This window comes from Clinocottus analis, unplaced genomic scaffold, assembly GCF_023055335.1.
Source record: "Clinocottus analis isolate CAN_PGR_092001 unplaced genomic scaffold, fCliAna1.0.p SCAF_4, whole genome shotgun sequence".
NCBI classification, from domain to species: Eukaryota; Metazoa; Chordata; class Actinopteri; order Perciformes; family Cottidae; genus Clinocottus; species Clinocottus analis.
Genome location: NW_027176153.1, coordinates 23,745,842 through 23,756,954, shown reverse-complemented (window position 1 = coordinate 23,756,954; position 11,113 = coordinate 23,745,842). Strand labels below are relative to the sequence as shown.

The 11,113-nt window shown below is 41.6% G+C and overlaps 1 protein-coding gene across 1 annotated transcript; it reads left to right on the top strand.

Annotated features, from left to right (window-relative positions):
• The first annotated feature begins 886 nt into the window (after positions 1-886).
• Positions 887-11,053, top strand: pou6f1 (POU class 6 homeobox 1). The gene is made up of 11 exons (XM_068596753.1): positions 887-1,253; positions 3,057-3,149; positions 4,108-4,297; positions 4,449-4,615; positions 5,411-5,648; positions 5,987-6,225; positions 6,320-6,448; positions 6,937-7,305; positions 7,502-7,637; positions 7,725-7,893; positions 8,737-11,053. The coding sequence occupies exons 2-11, from the start codon at positions 3,096-3,098 to the stop codon at positions 9,080-9,082; spliced, it is 2,037 nt and encodes a 678-aa protein (XP_068452854.1). The 5' UTR covers positions 887-1,253; positions 3,057-3,095; the 3' UTR covers positions 9,083-11,053.
• Positions 11,054-11,113: the final 60 nt, after the last annotated feature.

Sequence of the window (11,113 nt, the reverse complement as noted above, 5' to 3'; positions counted from 1 at the left end):
TGAATTGAACTCAGAGGTAGACAAGACAGTGTAGTAATAGGAATACACAAATAACTTCATTGAAAATGTGTCTATAACTAAACATAGGGACAGTGTCTGATACTATTCTGTAGGGTCAATACATGTTCTTGTATTGATAAATAACTCTGCAATAACATACAAGGATGTTAATACGAATATTAATAGTAGTGAACTATCTGTTACTCATGCACAAGGCCTGTGTCATAGCAGTTTGACTTGTCATAGTAGGAAAAGCACATGTCACAAAAACATTTATGGCAGTGTGATAGCCATTATTATGTTTTGTACTATATTGTTGTATATTGATTGGTTGGATTTCATCTTATTTTCTGTTTTCTTTTGTCATTTATCTTTTTTGTTGCATGTTTTCTATATCATGTTAGCATATTTTTAATTTTATTTATTATTTTTTTCTCTCCATATATTGAGGTAAGGACCATTGTACTTGGCCCATGGTACTTGACCCCTCCTGTCACATACATATTTTGATTTGTCATTATCTCGATTTAATGAAGTATATAAAATATGTATGTAAATAAAAAAAAAACATCTGTGCTTTTCCTTCTGTGTGGAGCTGATAATGCACATTGGACCACTGGTAATTGTTCATTATTAGTGAAAAAGACCCATTAGACCCACTTTTTTCATTTGATGTCATTTACCCATTCATATTGATATTAAATTGAGATAATACAGTTATTATACTAACCTATAGGTGCATAATTTAATTGTTATAGTTCCTAATATAGTAAGTTAAACAAAGAGCAGTTCTAGTTAACTTTCCGCGTGCAGCTGCATTATTATTCCACTGTACCGACGCTTCTTTCGGTACTTCCCCTTTAAGAGAACCATGGCAGCTTGCAAGTCGAGGCAGACATTTTTCAATGCAAGATTTTTTCCGTGCATAAATTATGTTCATGACGTAGTGCTAAAGGCCAATTTTGTTGCAATTTAGTCCGACTTTACACCTCAAATAGGATTTTGTGAGACACCTCAAGGGATTTTTTGATTGTCCGAGCTGTTGCAGAAAGGGCATCGTCATTAAATATTAAGAGAGCGGAGATCCCAACATTTGCAAGCCCTTCTTATCAATGCAAATACCTCTTTTGTGTGCAGTCACAGCGCCTGTCTGGGAGCTGAGATGCATTTTTAATTATGTGTGACTGAAACAAACTGTGACAAGGACCTTTATAAAAGCTGGAGGATTACAGAAAACAAGCTGCATTCACGCGGTAAGTTGAACACAATAACCGGGAGTCCGCGCGAGCCTGCTCCTCGCGCATAGCAGCGAAATGGCGAGAGGAAATGAGTTTTGGTTAATATGCAATGTTCGTAATTAGCATAATTTATATATTTATGATAAAGAGAGGGAAATACATAATATTCGGTCTCTAGGCACGGGTAGAGATGATTTCTGTCGCCTGTACTTGGTGGTTAGTGCTCGTCTCCAAAAGTGGCCGACGCGGCGAGACTTTTATTGGCCAGGATGGGGGTGGGGAGCTCATCAACACCCGCTGAAGTTTTTTTTTGACAGATCCCCCTTTCTAACAGGGCATTGCAGCAGGAAATGCACCATCTTGAATCTTTTTTTCCTCGTCTGCGATGAGAAATGTAAGCACTTCATGTCGATGGCCAGCGCGGTTCATCACGTTTTCTGCAGCTGAAGTGCAACACAACATGGCCTGTTTTCCCGGCCCCTCCAAATAGTCTGGTCCTGCAATGACAGAAATAGCCATGAATAAAAAAAAAAAAATCTGTCCTGCTGCATGTGGGTTTGTTTAAACCAGCAGGTTTTGCCCCTCGTTGGCGGATAAATTGGGTTTGAAGGGGTTGGACACCCCAAAGAAACTTCAGATTTATTTTTTGAAATGGCTGCAAAACATTTGAAGGAGTGGATTAAGTAAGTTAAACGGGTTATATGGCACTGAAAGAACAACACATGAGTGTCACACACACTTTAACAGGAGAACGTAGCACAATAACAACACACCAATAGAAGCGCCACAGCTTTAAAGAGACTCAAACGTAAAAGCACATGGATACGTCTTCAGCTATGACTTAAAACACCCAGTAGAGTCCGCTCAGAGACCCGGGACAGCAAACGACCCCTTGTGTTGTCAGTCACCTGAGCAGAGGTGTACTGCTGCATCACTTATGTACTCTGGAGAGTCAAAGCCTCGTAGACAAGGAGTAGGACCTTAAAGAGTATAACAAATCTGCATAAAAATCTTTCTGAATCGTCCAACAAGTTGCCAAAGAAGGCTTAAGTCATTATGTTTGACAGTACTACCTCAGAGTACTACCTCATACAACCATAATGTCTCTTTTATATCCTCTGACATTCACTGCTCACATTTGTAAAGTGCAGATAGCATCGGCACATCTCCAACCATGCCTTTCTTTATCTTTCCCTAATAGTGTAACTTTTGTACTTTATGTGTTAACCTTTGACTCTTTGATTTATATATGTTTTTAAAATGTGTGGTTCGGCACGTGTGTGTCTGTGTGTTTTAAAAATATGTTTCATCTTATGTATCTTGCACTGTGTTGTTTTTGTTTATTGGTTATTGCCCAAAGGTCCTGAACTTGAACCAGAATCAAACCCTAAATTGAACTGGAAGCACATGAAAGTCGCATCATAACAGATATGAGAGCAATGTGAGGTCTTGCTGCATCCTGCAGGACTAACTGTAACCGGGTGTCAGGCAGGAATAAAGAACATTAGAATAGTCTTAACAGGAGGATACAATACCAACAGTGGGCATATTTTTGCAATAATCTTCAGGTAAAGGTAGCAGGTCTGAATAACTGTTGCCGATGTACGGCGGTTTCAGAGGATGTTAGTCGAGACCTTGTCTGGGGGAAAAAACAGAACTTTAACTTTACAGTGATGTAATTAAAGAAGATTTTCAGACATCCATTAACTACCAGCCAGACCCTTGAACAGCAATTGCGTTCGACGGGTCAAAGTGTTGACGGTCAGACTCTAAATCAAGAAACCTTTTTCCGAGTTTGTTTAATGTTTGTTTTCCCAGAATGTCAGTAAAACAGTGACTGCGGTGGTGCAGCGAGCCATGAACTCCCAGGACCCCCCTGCCAAAGATGCCCCACTCACAGTCAACGAGCAGGTAACGCTCTCCTCTCTGTTAAAACACGACGGACAGCCTTCTCTTCCCGCTGTAACCATAATAATAATAATAATGTTGTCCTCAAGTTCCTTGCTGCTGTTCGCTCCCATCACCCTCCACATGCCAACATAACACACCATAAAGGAGCAAACACCTTCCAGAGAAGTCCCCTTTAGTGTTGTATCCCCTCGTGATGCCTGCTGCTCTTTGCTCGTGAGGGTTACTGGTCTTTAAGCTGCCATACTTGATCATTTCTTGTGGTTTTTCTCCTTCTTGTAACATTCAGACATAGTCAACAAATAGCGATGCTCTTCACTGAAGTGCTGAGGGGAGCTTGAAGGAAGCGTTGCTTGAGCTGCATGCTCTTACCATTGCTTTTTGTGTACTCATGCTCTTTTTAATTTGTGTCTCTTTGTGTGTGTGTGTGTGTGTGCTATGTTTTGTTTTGGCTCATTGTGTCCTAACATGTGCTCGGCTTCTCTGTTCTCCGTAGCCATTCACTGTCTGACTACAGAAGTCTTTTTTCAGCCATTTAAATCCTGCACTTTGACATTCCCTGCAGAGACGACCAGGTATGCATCCTCCTCCTCTCTCTCTCTCTGTCTCTCTCTCTCTCTCTCCCTCTCTCTCTCTCTCTCTGTCTCTCTCTCCCTGCATTGTGTCTCTACCCCTTGTCCTGCAGCCCAGGTTGTCTTGCTGCCTTCTCCTCTTTAGCTCTTTCATGATTGCATACCATGAATCATCAGTAAAGTCAAAATCAGATTGACCACGTGGGATTTGAAGTAGAGAAAGTTATTCTTCAGGTTTTTGTTGCCCCGAAAAAGTGTTTTCCAAACTACTCACTCAATTATAAAAAAAAGTTATCCCCTGTGAAATTCCAGTAGAACCCAAAACAAAATAATTACGAGTAGTTTTGCACATGGAGTCGTCTCACATGTTACTCCTGATTGCTGCGCAGGTCATCGTGATGTCCAGCCATGAGACTATTCGTGTGCTGGAGGTGGAGGTCGATGCGTCTCTGCCGTCATCAGCGCCCGATGGGAAGAGCGAAGTCAAAGCCGAGGAGGGAGCGGCTCGGCCCGCGGATCAAACCGAGGCCGACGGCTCGCAGGACGGCCCCTCTCTGCCCCAGAGCACTGCGGGAGGAGGTAACTCATGTTCATCGTAGAAGATGAAGGAATGCAGATGGGCTATAATTCATACGTGCACGACACAGTTGTTCCGAAATGTTAACAGCAGCTGTGAGAAAACAAACACTTGAAGTGTCAGGAAGGACTGACCCTGGCTGTGCTCCTGCAGTGCTGAGTGAGCGGCAGGTGGTGTCCGTCGAGGTTCCTGCCCCTGCTGTCCAAGCGCTGACTCCTGCTGTTCCCGTCAGTTTGTCCCTGTCGCAGCCCCAAGCCACCGCCACCGCCGCCGCCGCCGCCGCCGCCGCCATGCCCATCACTGTACAAGGCTGTCCACAGGTATTGGATCTACACACTGGTGATATTTTCAATATTCATTTGAAGTCAATAGTGGTGTTGTCCATGTTGGGTTGCATCAGCTTTGAAAGTGCAGGAAATGTCAATTACAGAGGAGAAGAAAGCGCAACACAAGGCGAACAGAGCTTTTAGGAAGGAACAAGACTTTGTTCCATTAACAGTTTTACCCAGACTTTTGCAAAATACTTGAACTTAATTTTGAACGTACTCTCTGAACTGTGAGGTTCTTCCCCACTATGATGTCATCGTCAGTCTTCAGTCTTGAGTTAGTTCTCAGTCTGGCAGTGAGTATCTTGACCAACTGTTGGCCTCCTGCAAGCACAGTTTCCTTCCATGTGTCCCAGACATAAATCAAGACGTGATCAGTGGATATCCTAACCCCGATTCCTCACAAAGAACAGAACGTTTACTCTCCCACATTTTCTTGTAACACCGAAATAAAAGTGTTAATTCCACGTGATCGCATCGTCTCCATCATAGTTGATGGATAATAATTTGTCTCTAGTGCATTGTAAATGTGAAAAAGGGGGAAAAATCTGATCCCTAACGCTTGAATACACAGACGCAGACTGAATGAAACCGAACATACCGCTGCAGCAACATAAAAAATATATAAAATAATATAAAACTCAATAGTGGAATGGAGAATGATGGGATTGTTTGATGCCAAATGCAATGACAATGTTTCACTGTTTCTTTCGTTCAGTAAAAATTTCCCCAGTAAACAGGTAATGAGGTTAAAAATAGTTTCTGAAACAACAATACTCTCAACATTAGGTGCTGACCCAGGAAAGTTTGGCCACGCTGATGACCGGCATGATGGCCCAAAACGGATCTCTGGGGCAGCCCTTGCTCATCCCTCTCAGCATGGCGGGCTCCATCGGGGGCCAGGGCGGTCTGGCGGTTCTCACCATACCGACCACCAACATCGCTACGCTGCCCGGGCTAGCAGCCGCTAACACGGCAGCTAACACAGCTGGAAACCTCTTCAAACTGCCCTTCGCTGGCCTCCAAGGTAAAACACAAATGATTGCACGTTAATGAGAATGCAAAGCTAACATTTTCCAATGTATTTGAACTCCAAAATATATAAAATGTAATAATTGATTGATCGTAATGAATGCTAATTTAATTCTATATGATGCCACGACATTGATTTTACACATGAAAGTCTATTTTTAGATCATTTCCTCTGCAGTTTTGCATCCCTTGTAAACATCAGTGTTGTCATTGTGAGCTGTTAGCTTAGCACTTAGCTCAAAAGCCCCGTGTGCCTGATGACGGCCTCACAGAGCTTCTGGCGTGTTGGTCGACTCAATAATAGGTTTGCAAAACTCTTGCGTTTTTGTTCAGCTGCGACAGTCCTGAACTCTGTCCAGCCCCAACTGCAGACCAACGCTCAGACGATGTTCCAGCCTCAAGCCGCCGTTCAGGTCACGTCTCATCCGACACAGGTGACCAACACACAGGTCACCGCCGCTCAGGTGGTGGCGGCGGCGGCCCAGGCGGCCCAGGCGGCCACCACCGTCTCTCAGTCCAACATATCGTTAGCAGCGCTCCAGACCGCGGGGCTCTCTATCAATCCTGCCATTGTAAGGACGCAGAGCAATGAGTTATAACTTTCTTTACTGTTTATTTATGTTCATTTCCTGCGCTTCTTACATCGTTGTGTGTTTTCACGCTCAGATCAATGCTGCGTCTCTGGGAACTCAGCCCCAGTTCCTCAGTTCCCTCACATCCACTCCTTTCATCACTAGCGCCATGTCCAACATGGCTGGCATCACCAGCCAGCTCATCACAAATGCTCAAGGACAGGTGGGTTTATTTGTTAGTTTGGACTTGACTATCTACTTTGTATGTCCAGCGAAAGGATAGATAAGAGTCTTTCACAAAGAAAATAACATCATTCTTATAGTTGTGTATCATTAGCCTGGAAAAGACTTTGACAAGAACTCAGTGACGTATGTTTTGATGCACATTGATTGATAGTCGCCCCCTCTCCAAAATGCTTTTTGTGTTTCTATTTCTGGGAACAAAAAAACAGCCTCAAGTCAACATCTATCAGCTTTTTCAAGTCAGTGGCGCATGAGACAGTTTCCGTGAAATCGGATCAGTTCCATGAATCAATCTTTATTGCAGCTCTTCTGAGTTTGTGGTGTTCAATCTCAAGACATTTATTCCAGGTGAACCCTCAATAGGACAGACTTCACAGGTTGTTGAATGTTCGGAAAGTGGAAACTATGACAGAGCTTCACATTCAGTTGTTTGCTAGTATTTCTCAAACAAATTTCAAACATTTTCAGGTCATAGGAACCCTCCCTCTTTTGTTGAACCCAGCCTCTCTGGCTGGAGCGGCTGGGACACCCACCCTCCAGGGCCTCCAGGGTCTCCAGGGCCTCCAGGGCCTCCAGGGTCTCCAGGGCCTCCAGGGCCTGCAAGGTCTCCAGGGCCTACAAGGCCTGCAAGGTCTGCAAAGCTTGCAAGGTTTGCAAGGCCTGCAGGGTCTCCAGGGTCTGCAGGGTCTCCAGCTCCAGACCGTCACCCCACAGCTGCTCGTCAACTCCCAGGGTCAGATTATCGCCACTGTCGGGAACGGATCTGCAGTCGTGACTTCTGCTGCGGTTCTGCCAAAAGCTGCCGCTCCCCCAACACTTACCAAACCAATCACACAGGTGAAGAACAAGCATCAGAAAGGACCATGCACGCATGCTTTTACACCTGGAAGCTGAAACCAACCAAAAATGACTCAATAACTAATCGGCAATTGTAGCTATTATAATACTAACCCTTCCTTAAGGTATTAAAATATGATTAAACATTGTCATTTGCATCATTGCAGGTTATATAATGTACTTGTTTCCCCCCCAGGCGTCAGTAACGACTGTCAGTCAGTCACCGATTGTCATCGCCCCTCAGCCGTCTGTACTGAAGAATGCCGCCGCGCTATCCTCCGCCGTGCCCATCACCTGTGGAGACGTCGCAAAAGTGGGACAGCTTGTCAGCAGTATGTACACCTGCTTCTCATTTTCCAAACATGGATGCATTTTAAGTAGGTAGTTATTTTCAACCGGATTCCCCTTCAAACTTGCAGAACCGCAGCAGGTCGTCAGCGGCGAGGAGGGCATTAATCTGGAAGAGATTCGAGAGTTCGCCAAGACGTTCAAGATCCGTCGGCTGTCCTTGGGGCTCACACAGACGCAAGTGGGGCAGGCGCTCACTGCGACGGAGGGTCCTGCCTACAGCCAGTCGGCCATTTGCAGGTAAATTACTGCTTAGTTCATGTTAGCCTGTCTATGGAAGCTTCAGTCAGTAATACGCAACACCATTTCCTCTTTATGAAATGTACAGGCAGAGCATATATTGACTTAATTATCATGCACATATTATGATATTATTCTAGTTAAGGCTCCCATGCAGACCTCTATTCATCTCCTCATTGTAGCAGTGGAGTCTAATGGAGTTATGTATCGCACTGCCATATGTTTGACTTTGTAATAAATCAATGTTTTTAAACGTGACCTGAAAACTCACCTTTTTCAGAAAGCGTCCTGCTAAAATATCTTTTATAGGCTCTGCTTTTAAATATATCTTTAAAATGTTCTTGTTTTATTCTGCTCTGTCGCACTTTGAGATTGTTAAAATATAAAGTGCAATACAAATAAAATGTATTGTTATTATTCTTATTAATAATAATGTGTTTTTTAGGTTATGTATATGATAATATTTAAAAATATTTTCATTGCTTTTGTAACATTCAACAGACAATTAAGGAAGTCTGCGAGTATAAATTACATTGGATGGAAAATCATAGTTTATATCAGTTATTTATTGGAAAGAGTTCCTTTAGATTAACATTTTCATCGCTTCGGCTATCCTATTACATTTTAAGAACTGTTCAAATGGTTCAACATGAACAGCAATGGAGTCATAATTATATCGAGTAAAAATAGTGAGACATTTTTCAATCAGTTGGTTAAAGTACTTAAAATAAATTGCATAACTTCGTCACTTCGGTGCACGCTGGCTGCACACTGATTGAAAATGAGATGCAGTTAACACAGTGTTGGTTTGCATTAAATCATTATAACCTTTTTGTAACGCAGGTTTGAAAAGCTGGACATCACGCCCAAGAGCGCTCAGAAGTTGAAGCCGGTGTTGGAGAAGTGGCTGGCTGAGGCGGAGCACTGGAACCAGAAGGGCCAGCAGAATCTGATGGAGTTCGTTGGCGGCGAACCGTCTAAAAAGCGCAAGCGGCGCACCAGTTTCACCCCGCAGGCCATAGAAGTTCTCAACTCCTACTTTGAGAAGAACGCGCTGCCGACGGGTCAGGAGATCACAGAGATCGCGAGAGAGCTGAACTACGACCGGGAGGTTGTGCGCGTTTGGTTCTGTAACCGGCGGCAGACGCTGAAAAACACCAGCAAAATCAACGTCTTCCAGGTTCAGTAACGACCTCGTTCTGGTTCGCCGCTGATCCTTTTTGGCATTTTTGAACATTTAATACAACGACACATGGTTGTGAATTTTCTTGTAACTAAAGGCCAAACTCCATTAAGGAGTATGTCCTTTCTTTTTTTTAGAAAAAAAAAGGAAATTACACATAACTCAAGAGTAATGACAGAGTACTCAAAATAGGTTGATATTGTATTTTAAGACTGTACATGTGTACACAACTCCTGTGTGGTGGGTTTCAAAGTCAGACTGCATGGTTCTTTTATCATATTCAGTGATGATAATACAGCGATAACGTCATATTTAAAAACATTTGGGGAACTTTTATACGAGTGATTTTATAGGCTATCCCTCTGAATTATTATAATAAGTGGCAGTGCATTGAGTCACATTGATTTTAGTCACATAATTGTCACTTTTGTCCCAATGGGTGACGTTACAATGATATTTGAATAACATGATTTTGCCAACGTGGATATTGTCAGAGTTCTTGCCGCTCCATTTATTTTATATTCATGTAGTATTTGTACAACATGAGCAGCTTTGCAAAACATAAAAGAGACATGTTGACTAAAAATAGGCAAAAGCATATATAACCTTATTTTCATCAGGATTTGTTGTCAAATAATGCCCAAACTGGTTTAGCTATCTTTGGACCTCTGACTCTGCTACAATCTTTTGGGACAATCATCATTTTGACATTTTATATTGATATTTACAAAGATGAGCTTAACATCTGTAGTCACTTCATGTGTGTCCAGAGAGTAATTTTGGATGGTCCTTGGACAACAAGTTCTTATCAAAATATTATTATTATAGCTTCTGCTATTGCCTCTTATGCCACAACTTTAAACTGTTTCTGTTTGTTGGTATTTTATAATGTTTGATTTCAATTGTGAGTTTTGTGAGATCGTGCAAATACACATACTGTGTTGTATGTGTGGGTGAAACTTTACGATCTGCCTGTTTTTACACTTTCTGTTTCATGTGCTGATAATACTCTGAGAGTATTTTGTGTTTCCTCTTTAGTCACAGTTGTGACTGCTCCTCGATGGCTGGACAACGGTTCTGCGTTATTGTTTCGTCTCAAGTTACATAAAGTGTACGTTAAAAGCAAGAACTTAATTGGACTATTATCAAGGCAGTTTAAAACTTTATTGTATCGTCTAGAAACACTAGCACCGGGTTTTTAAATATTTATACTAAGAATATTAATCAAATTACTAAAAATGCAATTACATGTTCAGCCAAGAAAGGGGTTTGTTGTTTAATGACTTTCAATCTGAATGAGTGTTTGTATGTGCATTATGAAGTTATTTGCTGTGGTAACAAAACTATGGCCATTTTCTTTATCTTTGCCAATGCCAATTCTTCAAGAATTCTTTGCACTTTAGTGACAGTTTGGGGACGTAAAAGGGATATGAATGGTTTATGTACAGTGCAAGGTTTAGTTGTTATGAATGTGGAGAATTTAATTTTCTGCATTTTCATTTTCCTAAACAGCAAGAATCTTTGCTTTTGAAAAATGTAGCAGTACTGGCAACATTGCAATCGTCAACTTAACAAACATATATCACTAAGAATAATGTACTTTTATGCAGAAGAAATGTAAAATACTGCAGTTTAATTGTACATGCTAATATGCATTAATCACATTTTTTTTGATTTTGTGAATTACATGATGCATATTTGCCTTTTTAAACAATTTTTAATAAATGGGCCTATTTTGGTGTATATTACAAAGACCTTGCTATAATATGTGTTTTCCTTCATGTTCAATATGGGAGGACAATACAAAGTATTGTTTAATAAACTAAGTTATTAATAGAGAAAATAAGAGCTAAATTATAATAATAATAAGATGATAGTCATTTGACTCTGCAAAGCACATAAAGAGTTCAGGTCTTTGCAAGAAAAGAGAAAAAGGGAAGTTGGATGCTTTTTGTCATTTTCTGTCAGATAAATAAACCTTGGTTTTATCAATCACTCCTCGTTTCTTGTGTATTTATGTATTTCATCATTTGCAAT

Coding starts and splice junctions, on each gene's coding strand:
- pou6f1 (XM_068596753.1), top strand. CDS start 3,096: ATGAACTCCCAGGACCCCCCTGCCAAAGATGCCCCACTCACAGTCAAC. Junction 5,649..5,986: donor GCCCTTCGCTGGCCTCCAAG/GTAAAACACAAA, acceptor GTTTTTGTTCAG/CTGCGACAGTCCTGAACTCT. Junction 6,226..6,319: donor TCTCTATCAATCCTGCCATT/GTAAGGACGCAG, acceptor TTTCACGCTCAG/ATCAATGCTGCGTCTCTGGG.